The sequence below is a fragment of the Thamnophis elegans genome, chromosome 1, assembly GCF_009769535.1.
Source record: "Thamnophis elegans isolate rThaEle1 chromosome 1, rThaEle1.pri, whole genome shotgun sequence".
Taxonomy (NCBI): Eukaryota; Metazoa; Chordata; class Lepidosauria; order Squamata; family Colubridae; genus Thamnophis; species Thamnophis elegans.
In genome coordinates this window covers 182,452,389-182,475,642 of record NC_045541.1, presented here as the reverse complement: position 1 = coordinate 182,475,642, position 23,254 = coordinate 182,452,389, and the positions used below count along the sequence as shown (strand labels likewise).

General features: G+C 43.5%; 1 protein-coding gene across 1 annotated transcript; it reads left to right on the top strand.

The window, feature by feature from the left end:
* The first annotated feature begins 5,463 nt into the window (after positions 1-5,463).
* Positions 5,464-18,825, top strand: LOC116506727 (vomeronasal type-2 receptor 26-like). Its single transcript, XM_032214616.1, has 7 exons — positions 5,464-5,588; positions 9,620-9,865; positions 10,623-10,914; positions 11,361-11,523; positions 11,785-12,080; positions 16,942-17,071; positions 17,921-18,825. The coding sequence occupies exons 1-7, from the start codon at positions 5,464-5,466 to the stop codon at positions 18,823-18,825; spliced, it is 2,157 nt and encodes a 718-aa protein (XP_032070507.1).
* The last annotated feature ends 4,429 nt before the right edge of the window (positions 18,826-23,254 follow it).

The following is a 23,254-nucleotide window of genomic DNA, read 5'->3' as shown; positions in this document are numbered from 1 at the left end:
AGATGGACTTGAGAATCAAAGTGAAGTAAACTTGTTGCCCTATCTGAAAGTGAACATCTGCATAGAAGATGGAGTTTGATCTGCATCATAGTATGCTCAGACAGAATGGGTGCTGATGGGGCAGGGTGGCAGTCAGCTGTACCCTAGTAAGGGTGAGCAATCATGCCAACATTTAGGTGGAATAAGGGGTTTAGTTATATCCACAAGACAGGGGATGGAATGGATGGATTGATGAAGTTTATATCTCATGCAAAGTGATTCTGAGCAGCATACAACAGTCCAGTAAAATTGTTAATAAAGAAGACAATCATTGCTTAAAACCTTTATACAACATTTATTAAAAAGAATTGAAATTATCATGGTCCCCAAGGCTGCTAGCATGACCAGCTCTGAGGGAACTTCAGACGCTCAGGAGTGATGAGGCCACCAATGCAGCTCAGCAAGCAAAGGTATAATGAGACCTACCAGAAACATAACTGCTCTTGCTAATGCAGTTTGCACCAGCTGAAGTTTCTGGATACTCTTCAAGGGAAGGCCCATATGGAACACATTGCAATAGTCCAACCGAGAGGTGATTAGGGCATCCTTTGTTCTAGAATGGGTGCAACTGGCACATAAAAAAAGTTGTGAAAAGGCCCTTCTAGCCTTAACTGCCACTTGATCCTCAAGCAGGAGTTGTGAGTCCAGGAGGACCACAAAGCTCTCACAGGGACTTTTTGGGGCAATGCAACACCACCCAGCACCATAGATGATGTAGTCCTAGAATTAGAGATCCCCCAAACCCAAAGCCACTCAGTCTTGCTGGGGTTCCTTAGAAGCCTGTTTTTCCCCATGCAGACACTCATAGCCTCCAGATAGCAAGACAGGACATGAACAACACTGCTTTATTTACCAGAAGCACCGATGTTGAATTGGATGTCATTAGCATTTTGAGGATACCTCACCACATGGAGATGGATGAGGTTACCCTGGGGTCTCATGCAGATGTGGAATAGGAGAGGGGCCAGCACTGGCCCCTGTGGCACCTCACATAAAGAAGGTCGAGGGTGTGGTCTCTCCTCCACAATTGCCATTGAGTCAGTTAAGACAAGGATGGACACAGTATCTTAGCTGTTCCTAGCACTTCATTCTTCTGGGCCTAGAACTCTACTGTTGTTCCTGGGATCTGCTGGAGCTCCTTTACCAGTTTAGGAGTCACCGTCCAAAATATCCCTATCTCTAGGACCACTTTGGCTTGACTTTCCACATCCTCTCCAGTTCATCCTTTAGACCCTGGGACTTTTCCAGTGTCCCATCCTCCTTCTTCCCAATCTTGCTGTCATTTACAGATACTTATTAACAGAGTTGGAAGGGACCTTGTAGGTCATTGAGTCCAACACACCTCCCAAGCAGACCTTACACCATTTTTGACAGATGGCAGTCCATTCTCTTCTTGAAAGCTTCCAACGATTAAGCTCCCACAACTTCTGAAGGCAACTTCTGTTCCATTGGACACTGCTTCATCTATCCCCACCTCTGTCTACTTCTCCATGACCTCTTTGTCTGGTTCATTGGCCAGGACCTGCCTGTCTGCTTTGATCTGGAAGTCCCAGAGGATCTTAGCCCTATTATTCTCCACAACTTTGTGTGGAATATCACAACTGGGTTTTAGAAGGTTTAGCCCATACAGTGTGCATATGTTCCTGTTTCAACTACTTGGTGGTGTCATTCAGTGTATGCTGTCCCTGCCTGCATCTTATACCCTGTTACTTTATGTATTGGATTCTCTCTGAGGCTGGATGCAATATTGAGGTGTGATCTACGCAATATATAATAGGGATCCATATCAATTGAGTCAGAAACGACTCTTGGGATTCTATGCACCAGGTCTCTCCACACCTTCTGATCCTGCACTACATTTTTGAGCTGTTTTATGCTCCAGCTGCTGTCACTTTTTTTAGTGTCAAGCCATGGCATTTTTTGGTGACCTGTTTTTCTTTTACCGCTAACTGCTTTCTCCAGTGAATTTCCCCGCAGGATATGACCAAAGTAAGTGAGACTCCATTTCATAATTTCCTTCCAGCATCATGGCTGGTGTTATGTGTTCCAGTGCTTGCTTGTTAGTCACAGTTACTGTCCAAAAGGTTGTTTAATGTGTTATTCTAATTAGTTAAGTATATCACATCACAATACTGAGACCTAAGGAGAAATGTTTTAATACTCTAAATTGTATTATACCAAATCTGAAATGCAAATAGAAGGAATTTCAAACAGGAACTAAAATGATGTGTCTTTGGACAGAATTGACTATAAAATAAAAATAGCAACAGCACTTAGGCTTATATGTCACATCACAGTTCTTTTAGGCCCTCTCTAAGAAGTTTACAGAGTCGGCTAACTGCCCCCAATAATCTGGGTCTTCATTTTACTGACCTCGGAATGAAGGAAGGCTGAATTGACCTTGAGATGCTGAAGATAGAATCCCTGGGAATCAGCAAAATTAGCCTGCAATTCTGCATTTTAACTACTGCACCATTAAATATTTGCATGATTTCCAATCATTGGAAGGACAAGCCACTCTCCTATTTAATTATTGTTAAGAAACCACATCAAATTAAAAAAGGGCCCAAGGGCAAAATAAAAGTTACAAGTTTGCATATGAATCAAAGATTCTAGTGCCCCATTATATTTTTTCTCTGATTCAGATCTGGCTTGAATAGGATAATGTAGCTTTTGGGAAAAAAGATGCAAGCCAAGAGACCAGCCCCAGAGGCCAAAATGGAGAAGATCTCCACAGCTACCATGGACTTCCCTTTGGTGCTCAGGTAGGTGGGGAAGAAGGTAATCCAAACACTGCAAAAGATAAGCATGCTAAAAGTAATGAACTTGGCTTTGTTAAAGCTGTCAGGCAATTTCCTAACGCGACAGTGAAACTGACCAGGGCCCAAAACCCCAGGTAGGCGAGGACAGCATAAAACATTAAAGCTGACCCTTCATTACATTCCAAGATGGTTTCTCCTACTAAGGAGTGGAAATCAAAATTGGGAAATGGGGGAGAGGTTGCTAGCCAGGTGACACAAAGAACTGCTTGAATCAGGGGACAGGCTAAAACAATGGAGTTGGTCAGCGGTTTTCCTAAGAATTTCCTTGCTCTGTTCCCTGGCTTAGTGGCCATGAAGGCCAGAACCACCATGACAGTTTTTGCCAAAACAGAGGAAACTGCATGGGAAAAGAGAATGCCAAAGGCAGTTTGTCGGAAAAGACAGATGAGCCTCTGGGATCGACCAATGAAAAGGAAGGAGCAGAGGAAGCAGAGCAGGAGGGAGACCAGGAGGATATAGGTGAGATCTCAGTTGTTGGCCTTGACAATAGGTGTGTCGCGGTGTTTAAGGAAAATTACCAGAACTGCTATTGTGGTCACACAGAGAGAAAGAGTGAGAGAAACTAAAGTGTATCCCAGAGTCTCTTGATAGGTGAGGAAGTGGATCTTCTTGCCAATGCAGTGGCCCTTGTCCTTGTTGGGATATTGGTCTTCTGGGCAAGGATCACAGGAAGCTGCATCTGAAATTAAGAAATCAAATCTTTGCCTGAAGATTCCAGGGACATCTGCCATAAGTTTTATTGCCCCTTCATTATTCCTCCCTCCCTCTATTCTGGCATGATTTCCCCTTTCTGCTTTGGCCAGTCCACAAAGAAAGTGATGGAATGACCCTTTGTGTATTTCATCATGGATGAAACAAGTTCATTCTTTGTATATTATTGATGATGCTTTGGATAAGTTAGCCCCAGACAAGGAGGAGTTCAGCTCCAGCTGGTCTTTTTTTTTTGTTCTATAAAAAAAGCAGTGTCCAGTCAATGGCTTCTTCCATGACTTTTGTCGCTGTAAATGTGAAGGAGATTGCCACTTCTTCCCCGCTTTTTGCTGGAATCACAGAAAGACTGCTAGAAGTGTCAGCCAGAAATCCAGTTCTTTTGTCTGTGTATTATTTTTGAGTTTGTGTTGAGAAGATCTACAATGAAATAGAGAAGGTCTTGAAAATGTTTACTGAGTTTTGGGAGAGCGAACGGTCTCTTTTCCTGATCCAAAGTGGTTTACAGAGAAAGAGGGATAGAGGAAAGAATGATCCAGCCGCACACATGGCAGGAAAACCCCGCACAGCAGTTTCTAACTGCTGCGCAGAGATTTCTTTCAAAGCAAACGTGGGGAAGTCCTTTGCAGGCGGCTAGAACTGGGCGCCTGCAAAGGACCTCCCAGCCCAGACTTGTTTCAGCGGCAGCTCTCAGCCCATGGCGGCAGCGTCACACAGGCTGTGGAAGGAGGGGGAGGAGGAGGGAACCAAAGAGAGGCTTTTACCGGGTCTGCGCCCCACAGCCAGGACCGTCCTTGTGCCTCAAGCCGCGTTTCTTCCTGCAAAGCCCTTCGGGTGTCAGGCGGAACTCTTGGGTTGCAGGCCCGGTAAAAGCCTCTCTTTGGTTCCCTCCTCCTCCTCCTCCTCCTCCTCCTCCTCCTCCTCCTCCTCCTCCTTCCACAGCCTGCGTGATGCTGCCACCATAGGCTGAGAGTTGCCGCTGCCGCTGCTGCACAGTTGAGGGAGGGAGAGCTAAAGCAGAGGCAGCCTCAAATTTAATTTAAATTCTTTAAAAGAATTTTTGGATTTCTCCTCACCAAACCTTTAAGACTGAAAGTTTTTCCTAACATGAACTTGAGCTAATATACTTAATATGAGAAAGGTGCAGCAATTAACACTGCTTTTTAAAAAGAACAATATTTCTCAATTGTTTATCTGTATGATGTCTGCCTATCTTAAGTTCCCACTATACAAAAGGTATTACCTTTCTCTTTTGGAGTTCTTCCCACGATTCTCCAGACAGGGTTTGTCCATATTACACCCTTAACAATAAAAACTGCCACGTGATTTGATTATTGGTTTTGGCTCCTGCATTCCATTCACAGTGGTTTTGGGAGGAAAGGGGCTTGAACTATAGGCACATATTCTTCCAGATGCACCCTGAAAGTTGGTGCATTTGGTTCAATCGGTCCCTCCAACCAACATTGAATGGAACCTCCTTCACATGAAAGAGAGAATCACATACCACTATATACCATATTTTTCAGAATGAAAGATGCACCAAGATTTTGAAAAGGTAAATTTTAAAAAGGGTTTGCACTCTGCAGACCTCCCAACCCTCTGCATGCTTCATTTTTTGTGAAAAACAGGGCATGCAGAGAGTTTGAGAGGCCTGCAAAGTGCTCCTGGGGGTTGGTGTAAGGTGACCAGATGTCCCGCTTTTGGTGCGATAGTCACGCTTTTTCATAATTTGTCCCGCGTCCCGCGACGTTTTTAAAAAGTCCCGATTTTCATGGGTGAGTGGACGAAAGGGTATCGGCAGTGCAGCCAGGACCCGCTGTGCGAGGGCGACGGAAGAGCAGGGCGGGGCCTGAGGGAAGCTGAGGGAGGGGGCTTGGAGGGAGGGGGAGCCAAGATGACGGTGGCTGAAGAAGAAGAGGTCTTGCGGCCGCCGCTGCCACCGACGCCGCCAAGGAATTGCAGGATGATAGTGACTGTGCGCCGGGAGGACGGCCTGCAGGGCTGGAGGCGGAGTGGCAGGTACGTGCTGCCGAGCACTAACAGGAGTCGCGGGGCGGGCTGGCTGAGCAGCCTCGTGTACGCAGCTCGCCTTGCTACCCGATGGAGGCTGCCCTGCTGCTGGTGCTGCTGTGCCTCTTCTCCGCAGCAAAGATGCCACCGCCACCCCCGCTGGCTCTTCCCGCCCGGACACCCGCTGGCCAGGAGCTGCCCAAAACCTTCCTGCCCACCACTGGCTGCACCGCAGCTGACTCACCCCAGGAGGGCTGGAAGGCTTTGGACATCCGGGCGGGAAAACTCCAGGATGACTGAGAATCCACCCTAGCGGCTTGGAGGCATTTTCCCCACGGCACATGCGTGTGCGCTCCTTTAAAGTTGCGAGGAGAAAGTGAGAGGCGAACCCCACTTCTCTCCAATGTGTCTGAAGCCCGTAGGGGAATCACTGCCCCGCTCGTGATTGGCAGGAGAGCCGTCCAGGAAACGGCTCAGGTTTCAACTTCGGGGGGGTGACCGAGCGAAGGAAGGGAAGAGAGGGGAGAAAAAGGGGTTTGTTGTAGAGTTGATAAAACTTTAAGAGTTTGGCAGCGAGAGGATTCTGAATGGATCCCGAATGATCGGGACTCGAAACAGCTCTATTACGTCCTGCTTTTTGGGGGGAAAGAGAGAGAAAGAGGGAGAGGAAAAAAGTTTTGGGAATGGCCGTAGCCTTCCTCATCTGGATCCTGGAGCGAAGTGCAGAGAACAACAGAAAAAAAGTGTTGGGTTGATTTTTTGGGGGATACTCTGATTTTTGTCTCTCTCGTTACTGTTTTCAATTCAATTCTTTTTTTCCCCAGTCTTTTTTTTTAAAACTGAACGCTTCTACCTCCACCCCTCCTCCGCCGTCTGCCCCGAGGAGTTTTGGAGTGGATGGGAGGAAGAGGGTTTGAGGCTCGGGGATGGAGGTGGTCGCCACCGAGTTCCCCCGCCCAGGTTCCTTGGGATTTCGGACCGACATCTTGGCGCGTCCGAGCATGGAATAAAGCCGGAGGAGATTCTCGTGGGTTTTATTATTATTATTTTGCGAAACTTGTTTCTGTCTCCCTTCTCCTCTTCCTCCTCCGGACAGCCCGTCTCCATCGCTCCATCCGGTACGCACTCCTGGGCAAGAGAATCAGCAGATCATTTCGTCGGAGCCTTTTCATATAAGGTAATTGGACCGAGCTTGGCTTGGAGATGAGAGGCGCACAGCAGATGGGGGAAGGGGAGGCGGAGAAAAGAGGACAGGGGTGGGGGGTGGGGGGGATCGGCTGGCCAAGACGGCGTAATCCCCTGCTTTCCAAGCTCTCAAAGAGCATGGATCTCTCCAGCTCTTTCTTGCTCTAAGCTCCCCGTGACCCGCTTCCCAACCATTCACTTTGCGCTCAGGGAATTTGCAATGTGCGGTTGCCGGTCAGAATTTGCAAGATGGCACATAGTTGTGCATTTTTTCCTCTTCCCAGGGCGTGGTATCCGGAGCGGGGTCGTTCCAAATTTTGGCAGCTTTTATCAAGTTTTATTTTATTTTTTATAAAGCGAGTTCCGTCACTTTAGGTGGGCGGAACTGGTTAAACCGGGTGCAGCCCTATCTACCTACCCAGGCAGGGAACCCTTGGGTGAGTTGATCTGCTGCCCCCCCCAGTTGTAATCCGTCTAACGTGATGGAGTGGAGGGGCTGCTGCTTTACAGGAGCTGCCTAAGGTTTCTGACAGGTTCTTCTCTCTCCCAACTCTGCCTAATAAACCTATTTCAATCCCTTTTCTAAATGACACTGGTCGTGAGAACAAGATTTCATGATGTGGTGGTTTACGTGGAAAAGTTTCCGAGGGAATAAATAAAAAGAAATTGCCAGGCGTGCTGAGTTTGACGGGACTCGAACTCAGGGTGGGAAATGAACGTCTGGGCTGCGCGCTCTTCACTGCGTCCCCGGTTCCTATATAGTACATCGATCTAGAATCTTTCCTGGTTCTCTGGTTTTTCAGCATGGATTTGTCCACCTTTGGCTTAGCAGCCCTTGAATCTGAGAAGCCCCATTATGTGAGCTTCTGATCTCCATGGTGTTAAGAGTGTTTCCCTCTTCCAAGTCTATCCCCAAAACCTGTTGTAGTAATACCTTAATTACTACAACAGGCTTAATTAAATTCCCATAACTCTTTCCCAACACTGGTTTAACAGAAAACATTGAAAGTACAAGTAAACATTTTTGCCTATGCCAAGTTCTTCCCTGCCCCCCACTCCCAATTTATGAATTTGCCTCAAGGGACAGAATCTCAAGTTCTCCCTAGAAGTATTTTACACTGAGGTTTTTAGCTCCAGCATCCCTGTTTTTAAAATGCTGAAGACCCATCCTGATCCCTCCAATGACGTTTCAGATAATGAAATATGCACGGCATGTTGTAGTAAAAAAAAAAAGTTGCCAATTATCATGGTTGAAACAGGATCTGAATTGTAGAACTCCAATTTGCTTGGCATAATGTTTTAAGGACTTTGATTTGAAGAGAAGAGATTTCAGAGGAAGAAATGGCTGTGGCTTCAGAGGAACAAGTGGCAGCCTCAAGTTACATGAGTTCGCCATATGTCATACCTACATGCTTGCAAATTCTTTTACTTATTGCACCAAAGACCCAGCTAGGAAAAATGATAACACATGCAATCTTTTAGTGAATGCTTTGCAGCAGTATGTGTATCAAAAGCATAGATTTACAGGAGCTTAGTAGAAACGTGCTGTCGTACTAATGCAAATCAAAAGCAGAAGAATTGATCCTTGAGGAGCTTTACTATTTTCAGCTTCTTCCCTCTTCAGGCTTCAGAATTTAAGGAAAGAGAGAGGGAGAGGGAGAGGGAGGGAGAGAGGGAGGAAGGGAGGGAGAGAGAGAGAGACCATAACTAGATAGACAGATAGGCAGGCAGATAGACAGAGGGATAGAGAGAAAGAGAGAGAGATAGGTAGGCAGGCAGATAGACAGATGGAGAGAGAGGGGGGTAAGAGGGAGAGGGATACCCTAACTAGATAGACAGATAGGCAGGCAGATAGACAGACAGACCGATGGATGGATAGAGAGAGAGAGGATATATATAATTAGGGTGACCAGACGTCCCTAGCGAGGCCGCGGGCTGGCACTAACCGCCGCGGCCTAGCTCCCCCCCCCCCGGTCAATGGTGTTCCTCTTTACCAATCTGAAAATCTGATCACCTTAGGTTGGTGGGGCAGAAATGAGCAGAAAATGGGCCCATTTTTGCCAAAAAAAAGGCATATATAGCCTTTAGGTGGCTTGTAGAGTGCTCCTGGGGGCTGGGGGGGGGGCAAAAACAAGCAAAAAACCAGCCCATTTCCTTCCAGTTTTTGCCCTCTCAAGCCTCCAGGAACACTTTGCAGACTTCCCGAACCTCTGCGCATCCATTTTTATGAAGGGGGTGGGGTTTCCAGAGGCCAAAAATGCTGTATTCAGTCTATAAGACACACCCAGATTTTCATCCTCTTTCTTGGGGGGGGGAGCTAGCTACTAGCTGACCAGTTATGGCGCAAACCAATCTCCAACATGTTTGCAGGAGGTCAGTTTCATGGAGGTCAAATTAATAACTTCACAATGACTCCATCTTCTCTGTGCATTACAAGAAACACAAACATGTTTTTCCCCATTCAGTTGTATGAGAAACTATTGCTGCAAGGGTAGAACAATTGCTTTTCCTTGCAATTATCAAAAGTAGAGTAATTCTTAGTATATCCCCTGTGGATTTCTAGATACAAAAGCTTCCAAGCTATAAAAAATATCTCTGAGTTCTCCAGGTGGGGGCAGAACATCTCACCTTAGCCTGTCTTGCAAACAACTAATTCCTGGGTATGAAGAGACTCACATGCCTTTGTTTCATCTATGGTCACAGCCCAAACAGAGGTAAGAGGAAGCATGGTTGATATAAATCTGTCCTGGTGCCATCCGGGTGGCACAGATGGTGTCTGCTCTGCTAAAGTTCCAGTGAGATTTCAGAATCAACCTTCAAATCAGTTTCTGCATAAACCTTGATTCCTGTTCTAGGAGGGAAAGTGATAAGAACGACAGGGCAGAAGTCATGCTGCTTCTGATGCTGATGCTCTTCTGGCTCCTGGCTCCAAATACAGCAAAGAGGCTGCAAACCATTTGTGTGCTTAAGAATTATATCTCATTAGAGGAACGCCACTATAGGTCTGGTGATCTCATTATTGGTGGGAATTTTCCCTTTGGAAATATTTTCGATTCTCCTGTCCAAGACTTTAATACATTGAATCATCCTCTACAAGATACGTAAGTTTCAGCTGGAGGGGAAACATGCAGATCATTATTCTCTTTGCTATAAATTCTGGGACCCCTTTCAGAAATCCTTCTTCTAGTGCTTTGAACTGTCCTGGTGTAGTACACATTTTGTGCTTTTTTCAATAAAATAGCAAGCTCTAAAAATAGGCTGGAATCTCTTCATCACGAAGACGATAAAAAACAGAAATGAAGATGGAACCTGTGCTGGCTTAGTGAACAAGTTGAATAGTAATAATAATCTAAATAGTTTACACAATAAATTCTGGTAGAAAATTCAGATAAAAGCTCAACACTCTTCAAGTGTTCAGGAGTTAGCAGAATAACTCTTTAGTTTTGGAGTCAGCATTGCTCATGTACAATGGCCTTCAGTACATCTATGAGGTGACCACCCCCCACTGTGGTCCTATACTCAGCAATGTTTACCCTGCCTGAAGAAGCTGCTCCAAGAAAGACATTAAATAATTATGGTGAAAGGGGGGCAGTTAGAAAGGATTGCAGCCTCTGCAGCAAAGTGAATATGGCAGGGATGATACAGAATATGAAACAGCCCATGATACCTATGGAAAGGCTTCTCTCCTTTCTCACAAAGTCACCCAAGTTTAGTGAAGGGAAATCCTTTGAAAAAAAAACCCAAACCCAAGTTGTGAGTTTCTTCCCCCAAAAGTCCCCCCCCCACAAACAGTAAAGCCAATTCTACAGCCATGCAGAAGCTTTCCTGTAATGTCCTCCAATGGTTTTCTCACTACAGAGTCATCACCAGTTACTACCAGCAGTTCCTTGCCTTGATGTTTGCTGTCTCCGAGGCCAATAAGGATTTTCTTCTGCTCTCCAACATCACCCTGGGCTTCCACATCTACCGCCATTTCCAGAGGGAGATGGATATTTCCTTTAAAAGTCTCTCCATGCTCTCCTCACAAGCCAAAATGGTTCCAGGTTACAAATGTGACCGGCAGGACACTCTGCTGTCCATCATTGGGGGTCTCAATGCCAAATTCTCAAGGCTGATGGCGTCCATCTTCAGCATCTTTATGGTCCCACAGGTAAGAAAGCTCTCTTGGATACAGTATGGAATAGACAAAGATCAGAAGCACACACAGAAGCTAAAGATAAAACTAAAAAATATTTTTGTTGGAGAGGGGGAATGTAATGAGTTTTTGACTCTTAATTTTATTTTTATTAAAGTGTAACCTTCTCTTGTCTTCTGAAATACCACAACCAATAAAATGGCTAAGAAGGGGAAAAGATTAGGTTTGCCAGTCAAAGAGAGTCAGCCCACTGTGAGGGCCATCAAACACACAATGGTCACTACTAAAGTCAGGATAAAACTTTGACTTTGTCTTTGAAAAGAGAATCTCTTTTTCTCCAGCTCGGTGTTGGCTTTGAGTTCTCTGAGGGAGAGAGAAGAGTTTATCCTTCCTTCTTCCGGATGAATCCCAAGGAATCTTCTCAGTATGTGGGTTTAGTCCAGCTGCTCCTGCATTTCCAGTGGAACTGGATTGGGCTTCTGGCCCCTGAGGATGACAATGGAGAACGTTTCATTTCAACTCTGACGCCGATGCTCCAGGAGAAGGAGATCTGCCTGGCCTTCACTCTAATGCAGAAATTGGATAGTTTTGGAAATACTATGAAAAAGTTAATTCTCAATTTCCGTACCTTGTTTAAAAAAGCAGAAGTTTTTATTCTGTTTGCAGTCCCAACTGTAACTGACAGTTTAATAGGGGCAGTCTTTTTTTATGAACAATTCATGAAAGTATCATATAGGAAAGTTTTTATCTTCACTTCTCATTGGAAACTTGGACTGAACGAATATGAACCCACATTGTCATTTATAAAGCTTTTTCATGGGGTCTTACATTTTAGGGACCACTCTGGAGATGTCTCAAAATTCAGCCACTTCCTCCTTTCTTTAGACCCCTTGAAGCCCCAAGGAGATGTCTTTCTCCCTCAATGGTGGGAATTGACCTTTGACTGCAAGATCCATAAATCAGGAAAGATCCCTCCAAAGGGGAAAAAACAATGTACAGGAAAAGAGAATGTGCAGAATCTGCCCAATTACACTATTGAAAAGAGAATGACAGGAGAAAGTTACAATATCTACAATGCTGTTTATGCTCTGGCACACGCTTTACATGCAGTGCATGGATCCAGAGCCCGTCCGACCATGATGAGGCTTGGAAAGAGGACCTCAACTGTCCAGTCATGGCAGGTAATTTCTGTGGCTTTTGACTCAGTCCAGACGCTTAGAAGCTCCCCATATGAATCTCTTCTGTTGCTGATTAAATGTCTGAGTGCTCCCATACCAATTCATCTGAGACCCTGCCCTTTTCTTTAATTTACCATGTGTTGTGATACTCAGCTTGATGTGTGATTAATAATGGATGAAAACTAACCAAGGAGAGAAGCAACCTAGAGCTAAGGAGAAATTTCTTAAGGAACGGCTTACCTTTAGAAGTCGTGGGTGCCTCATTGCTGGGGTCGCTGAAGAAGAGACAGGATTGCCACTTGTCTAAAACTGTAGAGGGTCTGTTGCTTGATCAGGGGGTTGGACTAGAGGACGTCCCAAACTGTGATTCTGTTTCTATGTCAACCACTGCACAGAGCAAGATTCAAAGGGGTCCTAATAGGTTCCCGGTCTGAAATTCATCAGAATTTCCTGCATCAAAGGCTAAAAGTTTGGACCTCTCTGAATAGTGAAGTGATCAAACAGGTCAGGTGCTTCCCTCCACAGGGCCCAGTAGATCAAAGTTGTTTCCTGCATTCTGCTGTCTTTGACAATGAGCTTGATCCAATCAGTTTAATTTTCCATGGGGCTTTTTTTGCACATGCTTTATTTTAGTTTTTCTTTAATAACCAACATTTTTTGTTGACAGTGTAATAATTGGGTTGACATATTTTTCACACAGTGCTCACAGTAATAGTGCAATTGCATAGACATAGACATTTTTCTCTTCCAACTCCTAGCCTTAATGTTCTCATTATATATGTGTGTGTGTGTGTGTGTGTGTGTGTGTATGTGTGTGTGTATGTGTATGTATGTGTGCATATATATATATATATATATATATATATATATATATATATATATATATATATATATATATATATATATATATATATATATATATGTTATATTTATGCTGATAAATAAATAAAGGGAGACTAGTATAGATCTATTTCAAGCTATTTAGCTCTCATCAGCTAGCTATACCCATGCTGGGAATCGAACCTGTGCTCTATTGCCTCTTAGGCAGATGTGTTAACCATTGAGCTACAGAGCTCGACTCCTTATCAGCCAACCAGGGTGAGAGGTATATATTTAAAGTCACAACCCCTGGTATGCCCAAATATGGGAGGAAGGTCACACTTCCACTCTCTGTCTTCGGCTCGTCACAAGAGACCATCCAGACAGAAACCCAATATTTTTTACTGTTGCCTTTTTGTTACATTTGTTATATTTATGCTGATAAATAAATAAAGGGAGACTAGTATAGATCTATTTCAAGCTATTTAGCTCTCATCAGCTAGTCATACCCATGTTGGGAATCGAACCTGTGCTCTATTGCCTCTTAGGCAATAGGGGTTGTGACTTTAAATATATACCTCTCACCCTGGCTGGCTGATAAGGAGTCGAGCTTTGTAGCTCAATGGTTAACACATCAGCATAAATATAACATATATATATATATATATACACACATACATACATATACATATACATACATATATATGACATCACCTTTGAAGAAATAATAAGGTTCCCCCCCCCCCACACCATTCTTTCAAAAAGCATGAAGAGATGGTTTTGGCAACATGCCAGAGACCCCACCCACCAAGTGGTTGGTCCGATTGTTGCCATCAGGGTTAGCATTATGCTTTGTCAACCATGAAAGGCAGGGAAGAGCTTTTGACTATACAGGTAGTCCTCCCTTAGTGACTTCTTGTTCAACAACCATTCGAAGTTACAACGGTGCTCAACAAGAGGACTTATGGCTGGTCCTTGAAGTTGTGGCTGTCGCAGTGTCCCAACAGTCACAGGACCATGACTGGGGCACTTGGCAACCGGCACACAGTGACAGTGGTCACAGCTTCCCACAGTCACACCATCGCCCCTTGTGATCTTCACTGCCAACTTCCAAGAAGTCAAGTCAATGAGGAAACCAGCCACCACTTGATGGTGTGCTTAATGCCTGCACATGATTCCTTAACAACCACAACCTGAACTGTCATTGTACACTAAAGATCACATTTAATTCCATTGTACAAGGTTCAATGACAATAAACCAAACTAAACTAATATATTCTTCTGTGTATCAATCAATATTATACTATTTTCCCAATTGATCACTTGGTGCTCCACCACATTTTCAATATCTCGATTTTCTGTAAATACCAATAAAATCAGTTGTCAATAAGATTTACTCAATCCCAAGAAAACCTGGAAAACTCTATATATTTTTACATCCGGTTGATTGATCATAATAATGCCTTTAAATATACAGTACCTAATTCTAGTATTCCATCTCCTAATCTTAATGTATCTGTATTTAGAATAAATTCCATTATATGTCTATATATAGATCACTATTTTCCCAGTTTAAACTTTCCACTTATTTCTATTGTTACTATATTGCAAAATCTTACATCTCGATCCATCATCTCTTAGTCTTTTTAGGATTTCATCATTTATCAATTTTTAGAGATTCTTTTATGTTTCTCTCTTGGAATCATATATGTCTTTCTAGCATTTTTACACAAACTCATTATTCCTTCTTGGAGGAGGCTTACAGAGTGCTTCTTGGGGCCTGGGGGGAGAGAAAAAACCATTTTAGGCTCATTTCTGCCCTTCCCAGGCCCCAGGAGCTGTCTGAAAGCCTCCATAAGGTTATGCATGGCCATTTTGGTGAAGAGGTGGGGCTTCAGGAGGCAAGAATGCTGTATTCGGTGTATAAGACGCACCCAGAATTTCAGCCTCTGTTTAAAGGAAAAAGCGTGTGTCTTATGCTCCAAAAAATTCAGTAGCTGTTGGAATTTTTTCCCCTCGGTGCTCTGTCCACACATCACTCCAGTGCAAGATCTTAGTGTCTCAGATCTCCCATCTTGTGACTGACGAAAAATGACTGTTTCCCCTGCTAGTGCTAGTGCTTTTTTTCAGATCAGTGAGGAAATTGCAGTGTCCTCGTGATCGATGAAGGACCTTTCCTTTCTTTACCTCCCCTCCAGGGATCATTAACCCCATAGGGTTTCCCAGCAAGCAGTTGCTAGTTGCATTTCATGGAGCTGGTAGAGCTCTGCCATTTTCCAGCTGTTTTCACTGAGACTCCAACTGAAAGTCCCCCCTGAATTTTCCATTTTTCTGATAGAAATCATTTATTCATTTCAAGCATTCATTTATCAGTTAACAAGAACTTGGGTCTGAAATTCATCAGATTACTTGCATCAAAGGCTAAAATGTTGGACCTCTCTGGTGAAGTGACCAACCAGGCCAGATGCTTCCTTCCACATGGCCCAGTGGATCAAACCTGGTTCCTGCATTCTGCTGCCTTAACAATGAACCAGAGAAAAGCAGTTGAATTTGCTATGATTCTGATTGAAATCATTTATTCATTTCAAACATTCATTTATCAGTTAACAAGACCTTGGGCCAAAGTAACTATTGGAAAGTGCATGTAGCCAAGTATCAAAAGAGGAAAATCTAAACTTAAATTTAGATTGTGGAACTAAAATTCTTGAGTTTTGGTGAAATTCGAATTTATTACCATGCCCAGGAATAAAGGGAAAATATTTAGTTTCAGAGTTAAATATTTGGTGCTACAGGTCATTCCTTGGATCTCCACCAAGAAATGGAACTAGCTTCTCAAAATATTAATTCATTTTCTCAAGATGGACATTATGTGATGATAGAAACTATGATGTCTCATTTGTAGCTCTAGCCCAAATACTCCAATTTGTGAAAGTCTCATTTCTTTCAGATTCTTGCCTATTTGAGGACTGTGCAGTTCAACAACAGTGCTGGAGATGAAGTTTCCTTCTCAGAAGATGGACTGGGATCTGCTTGTTATGATCTTCTCAACTGGGTTCTCTTCCCCAATCGATCTTTTGTCCCCATGAAAGTTGGACAAGTAAATCCTGAGGCTCCCCCAGGCCAAGATTTCACCATTAACTCTGATGGAATCACCTGGGCCACAAAGGTGAGCTGCAAGGAAATGTAACCTCAGGGAAAGACTCATTCTCTTCCTGAGATGCAGTGTGAAGGTTCCAAGAGCTGACCTAATTAATTTACGAGCCTCCAGACAAAGTTCAAAGAAAACCCATTCATTTCTTAGGACTAACATCTTGGCACAGACTTCTGTGGAGCCAAAACTAAATCCCACTTAATGGTGTCTGAACTTTAGCCCTGTGTCCCCTCCCCTCTGCCTGAAGTCATCAATCTCATCCTCCAACAGGGAATTAAGGCAGGGTTCTGGACATGAGTATTCACATCCCAGTTACAGAAATATGAGACTTTTTACTCAGGCCAAAAGTATGCATGGCATTTCCCCCCCTTCTCAAGTTGATAGTAGTCATGGAAACACTTTAGACATTGACATGCAGAATATCTTCCTAACCTGAAAAATAATCTATTGAGTCAGAAATAATGACAGTCATTTGGTGAAAAACCTGCTTTGCATGTAACACCTTTGAGAACTGGTTTGTGTCATTCCACAAAGGCTTAGGCTTAGGAACGACTTCTGCTTGAAATGCAGGATGCAAGTACAGCAAGCAACAGTGATTTCCATGCACCATTATCACTCAGTTGTATCTTCATGGTTCTTTCTTTTAGAAATGCTGTGGTTCATTTAGAATCCTTCCTCTGCAGGAGGAAACCCCAGTTTCAATCTCCAGCATCTATTGATGTCTCAGGAATGCAAGTGGCCTGAATCTCTCAGGAAATATAGTTGTTCTATATTTCTGATAGACCATGGCAATGCATCGCTTTAAAAGAGAATCTGAACATAGAAGTAGGACTAGGGAAAATAATGAATAGAGCAGGTTCATTCTTTAAGTAATTTCAAATACTTGTCTTTCAGGCAATCCCCATTGCCAGATGTGGAAGGAAGAGATGCCATGCAGGAGAGAGGAGAAGAGTTCCAGAAGGCAAGCAGGTTTGCTGCTACCACTGTGACCCTTGTCCAGAAGGGACCATTTCTAATGAGACAGGTAGAGCAGAGATGAAATTTAAATCTTCCAGAATCAAGGAAGTCACTCTTTAAATCAGTATATTTTTGTTATTGTGCCAATTTTTAAATTGACATGACTCATACTTTTCAAAGGAACCTTGAGGTTTATAAATCTAAACTGTCCTGGGAAGAGAGGCCACCTTTCCCAATTCTCAACAAGGATAGTTTGAGGGTACAATTTATCAATCCCAACTTCCATTTCTGCTACTATTTTACATCCAATTGGGAAACCAACTTCCAATCTTTTCCTGAGGAAGTGGGGTATGAAATATAAGCTTTTATTCTATAATTTACAATGTGCTTCTTCCGGCAACTCTATCAACCTCTGAGGAAATAGACCTGCCAGGGAAAGAGGTGATGTATGTCTCTTTGATAGAGGAGGAGAGAGCAAAAAAAAGTCTGAATGAACACTTTTGAAGTAGAAAGCAGAGAGATTAAGGCAGGAATAATGTACTCAGGATCAAAACAGCCACATTCAGCATTCAACATCCAGCAACATTCCTGGATAACAGATCTCTTCTGTGGGTACCATTCTAAAATGGTGGAAAAAACAGGCAAGAATCTCAGGCTGAAAGACATATTACTTATTGAAGTGCACAGTAAATGTATAGCACTCAATCATTTTCTCTGGCTAATCTATCCCCAGGATGATCATAAATGAAGGATGATTTGCTCTTTTTTTGCCCCATAAATAGCACATGGGTTCTTTCATCATTCCCTTTGTGAGGAGGCCAACAGCAGAAAGGAAACACCCCTAACACACTTGTGGGAGGGATAATGTGAATGGCAGTTGCTCAAGAATTACTTAGAAAAATAATTTTTATTTCAGATGCAGCTCAATGTGAACCCTGTCCAGAAGACCAATATTCCAACAAGGACAAGGACCAATGCATTGCCAAGAAGATCCACTTCCTTGCCTATCAAGACACCCTGGGATACATTTTAGTTTTTCTCACTCTCTTTTTCTCTGTGATCACTTCGGCAATCCTGGTGATTTTCTATAAACATCATGACACACCCATCGTGAAGGCCAACAACCGAGATCTCACCTACATCCTCCTGGTTTCCCTCCTGCTCTGCTTCCTCTGCTCTTTCCTCTTCATTGGTCAACCAGGGAAGATCACCTGTTTCTTACAACAATCTGCTTTTGCCATTCTCTTTTCCCTTGCAGTTTCCTCTGTGTTGGGGAAAACTGTTATGGTGGTTCTGGCCTTTATGGCCACCAAGCCAGGGAACAAGACAAGGAAACTTTTAGGAAAACCACTGACCAACTCCATTGTCTTAGCTTGTCCCCTGGTCCAAGCCCTTCTTTGTGCCACCTGGCTGGTAACCTCTCCCCCATTTCCTAACTTCGACTTCCACTCCTTGTTTGTAGAGACCATTTTAGAATGTAAGCAAGGCTCAGCTTTAATGTTCTACATTGTCCTTGCCTACCTAGGTCTTTTGGCCCTTGTCAGTTTCACAGTGGCCTTTCTAGCTAGGAAATTGCCCGACAGCTTTAACGAAGCCAAGTTTATTACTTTCAGCATGCTGGTCTTCTGCAGTGTTTGGATCTCATTCCTCCCCACCTACCTGAGCACCAAAGGGAAGTCCATGGTGGCTGTGGAGATCTTCTCTATTTTGGCCTCTGCGGCTGCTCTCTTGGCTTGTATCTTTTTCCCCAAATGCTACATTATTGTATTGAGGCCCGATCTGAATTGTAGAGAAAATATAGTAAGAAACAAGAATTTCTAAGTAATGCAAAGATTGGCTTCATTTATATTGGAATGTGATAAATGTTCTAAGAAATGATAGCATTAAGAGGAAATTTGTCCATAAAAGAATTCCTTATCAAGTGCTGCAACTGGTTACAATATACCTGTTTTTAACAACAAACACCCAGCATTTTGTTTATCAAATTTTATTATTTATTTTGTCGTGTATGTATCTTGGTGAGCTCCAACGCCCTATGTGGATGGAAAGCTAGTTTTTAAAGAAATATTTATTATTTCAAGGAGTTGGGTTTTTTCTTATAAGGTTTTTGAATTCAGTTCAGAAGCTGATAATGCCAATGAAACTCTGAACACGAGGCTACTGATAATCAGATTTTTGTTCTGCAGAAAGCAAAAAGAGTTGATGGCATTTTAGTTTCCCACCTTAACAAAGCAGGCAGAGAAAGAGAAAAAACAGGCTCATGCCTCATTGTGGGAAAAAAAACATTTTGTCAAACTTCTTATAGTCTTATACAGCTTGCATAGATCGTCAAAACATTTTTCATGTTTTGCAAACCTCATGATTTTTCTCTATCAGTATTCAGTTATTTTTTATAACATTTCCCTTTCCATCAAATGGTGTCTCATGTGGGAAGAAGAAACAAAAGGAAATTGTGCTAATTTCCCCATATAATAACAAACTTGAATGCTCTCATGTTGAATCAGTTTTATCAACCTTTCTATGGCAAAACAAGTGATTTGTGTTTTTTTTTTTATTAAAAGAATACTTCTTTGTTGAAAGGAGCGGGAAAATAACAATGGAAGGATGGGAAGATTACTGATATTCAAAATTATGAATATGTATGATTACATCCTCTATTTCTTATGCATAAATCATTTTCTCCTCCTTTCTCAACTGTACAAATATGAGTGCATCCTTTGGTCTTCAAGAGTTCCTCCCACTATTCTCTGGAGAAAATTTGTCCCTGGCATAATCTTAACAAATAATTCTGCTCTGTGATTTGATTATTGGTTTTTGGCCCAGCATTGGAATCCACAGTGGTTTTGGAAGGGAGGGAGCCTGAATGATTAAGCAATTGTAACTGTAAGCAATTGCTCTGGTGTTCAATCAGCTTTATCAACATTTCCATGACAACACAACTGATTTGTGGTTTTTTTTAATTAAAAGTATACTTCTTTGTTAAAAGGAGCAATAGAAGGATGGGAAAATAACTGATATTCAAAATTATGAATAGGTATGCTTACATCATCTATTCCTTATGCATTTATCATTTTCTCCTCCTTTCTCAAATGTATGAATATGACTGCATCCTTTGGTTATCAAGCATCCCTCCCACTATTCTCTAGAGAAAATTTATCCCTGGCATAATCTTAACAAACAATACTGCTGTGAGACGAGATTATTGGTTTTTCATCCTACATTTGAAGCCTGAAGTCTGAAGCAGATGTAATAGCTACATATACATTACAGATAGTCCTTCTTTAGCAACAATGATGAAATAGTAACTTTGCAACCCATCATAATGGCTTCGCCCCGGCCATTTCACCCCAGCCTCCCCATCCCAGTTAACCCACCATGGCCACCCCTCCCCATCAGTCCCTCCTCAATAGCCCCTCCCTATCATTCCCCCTGCTGATTCTCCCCAGCCACGACTCCCCACTTCCTCACCCCAGGAAAATTACATGGTTTATGCGGGAATCTTCAGATCTGGCTTTGCTTATGCTGTAACCACTTGACTTTTAGTAAACGTATTCCCAACTCTACAAATAGAGTCAAGAGTCTTTCTTTCCTAAATGTCTAAGCTGGGACAAGCCTGACATTCTGTCCACCAGCAAGGCCAGCAAAGGTATTGTGCACCCTTTGCTCCCAACTGGAGACCCATAGATGATGCCTCCTAAATGGGAGGCTCTGTCACTCCAGGAGAGATTGAGAATTTTCTCCCCCCCAGAAAGTTATACAGAGAACACAGTCCTGCCCTGCATTGACAAGAGGTTACAGCTTGCAGGCCCCTTTTTGCCATCTGGACACCTCAGGCCACAGAATTGATCACCAAACTGAAGCTCTGGGTTGGTTGCTGCATGGTTGGAACAGAAGCTGTCTGGCCTATATGCTCACCCTAGACACTTCAGTCAAAGTGGGGCAGCTCACAGGGAGTCAAAAGGCAAACATGATCACTCCTGCCACGGCCTGGGTTATCCATTTTGCAAAGAGGAGAGTGTGAACCATGGCAGCTATGGAGGGCTGAATGCAATGGGTCAGCTGGGGTGAGGGGTTGGGATGTAGCCAATTGTCCTAACTACACATTGACAATGTTCACAGGTCTATAAAGCATAAAAACTGATGATGTTTCGTAAGTGTTGGGACAGATTCATTTAGCAAGCACTTCCAGCATGATTTTGGTAGCAGCCACCAATGGTCTCAGGTTTCCAAGTGATGAAATCTATTCAAAGAAGAAATGTGCAAAGTTAATCTTCGAAAATAAATTTATTTTCTTTAGGTAGACATCAAATTGGCAAAATCTGTTGTAATTCCGGATCTGAGACAAACCGGAATGACACCACATAATACTGTAAGTTAGAAACGTCCCTCAAAAGTCACACTCTCCAATAAATAAACAATCCACATTGATGGTGTCTTCAAACTCCACCTTCCATTCTCACCAGGAGCAGCCTCTGTTCCCACAGGAAGGAAGGTCACCTAGCCAGAACAATCCTCACTCTCTATTCACTCCTTCCCCCCACCCAACCTTAATCAAGTGGTGAGCCTGAAAAAAACCCCTTATATAGTAAAGAGAAAGAAAAGGAAATGAGTATAATAGAGTATAAATAAAATGGTCACACATATGTCAACTTTGGGCTCGACAAATGGCCTCATTCAATTGTGGTCACGTGGAATCTGTTTGTCACTTCTGTAATTGCACCATGTGGCCGTGTGACATAATAATTCATTCTGCTTCCCTCTTGCTGTTTGTGAAGCATTGCAGAAAACTCTGGAGCTCCAGAGAAGATGAAGTTTCAGGTGGGGGGTCAACAACAGTGATTTCATTTAACAAAGATTATTAGGAGACTAGAGGCTAAAACATAGGAAGAGTGAAGAATGGTTGCAGGAACTGGGCATGCCTAATTTGATGAAAAGAAGGACTCGGAATGACATAACAGCAGTCTTCCAATATTTGAGGGGCAGCCCCAAAGAAGAGGGATTCTCCAAAGCACCCGAGGGCAGCCAGGTTCAGAAAACTAGCCAAAGGCTAGTATTGCAAGTTCTGAACAACCTTCATTATTGGAGCACAAATTTTTATACATGCAGTGCAACACACTTAACTCATTTCTTATTATGGTCTTACTTGTTGCCTCTGGGTTTGTAGTAGGTGTGAAATTCAACCGGATCAGACCAGATCGGGCAAACGAGTAGAGATGATTTGAATTGGTTCCCTGAATCTGTAGAAATCACCCCTGGTTGTCCTCACCCATGCCCGCCCGGTCACCCGTCCAGTCACCTGCTCAGTCACCCGGTCGCTCTTCACCTCTTCTGGCCACTTGCTTGGCCGTTCCGGCTGTTTGACCCACCCACCCAATCTAAACATTTCTCCCTCCATTCACAGTGGAGCTGCTGCAACCTGTCTCTTTAAGGTAGTCCCCGGCAGGGAGGGGGGCAGGGGGTACCATAAAGATAGCAGCAGCTCTGCTGTGAATGGAGGGAGAAAAGTTGGGATTCTCTCTGCCACAGAATTCAACCTTAAATGCAGCTGAGAAAATCTGAACATTTCTCCCTCCGTTCACAGAGGAGCTGCTGCAGCCTGTCCCTTTAAGGTAGTCCCCAGGAGGTAGGCGGCTGGGGCGGCATAAAGAGAGAAGCAGCTCAGCTATGAATTGGAAACCCTTCTCGTGCTCATACACCATTTTTTTTTACTGGGCTCTGTGGGCGTGGCTTGATGGTGGTGGTGGGGGTCCTGTGACTGAGTGGGAATGGCCATGAGTGACATTGAGTTGACCATGCCCACTCAGACACATGACCCTCCCACTAAGCCACACCCACAGAACCAGCAGGGAAAAATTTGAATGTCACCCCTGGTCTGTAGCCATCTGGTTATTGTACATAAGGGCTAAATGTAAAAATTGAATTAAAAGGAAAGAGAGGAACCTAGACTTGGGGAATGTCCTGTCAGCCCTGGAAGCTTCAATCATCAGGGCTGCCACAGTCAATGTTGTGGGGAAACAGGAGGGAGTTTGCACGGAGTTAGTGGAGATTTATAGCCATAATAACATTCCTTTCCCTGGGAGTCAAGGACATTCGGCCTGCGTCTAGAGAGGCATGACAGGGGATCATCTCCGGGTGGGATGGTTATTGATTGGGCCATGTGATGGACATGGGGGTGCAGGGGATGGAGCTTTGACTTTCCTTTGGGTGGGGAAAACCTGAAGGCTTTCAGATTCGGGTTTTCCCATATGTG

Excerpts from the sequence above, each read along its gene's own strand:
- LOC116506727 (XM_032214616.1), top strand. The coding sequence starts at position 5,464 with ATGACGGTGGCTGAAGAAGAAGAGGTCTTGCGGCCGCCGCTGCCACCG. Across the intron at positions 5,589-9,619 it reads GGCTGGAGGCGGAGTGGCAG|GAGGGAAAGTGATAAGAACG; the intron begins GTACGTGCTGCC and ends TTCCTGTTCTAG. Across the intron at positions 9,866-10,622 it reads AATCATCCTCTACAAGATAC|AGTCATCACCAGTTACTACC; the intron begins GTAAGTTTCAGC and ends TTCTCACTACAG.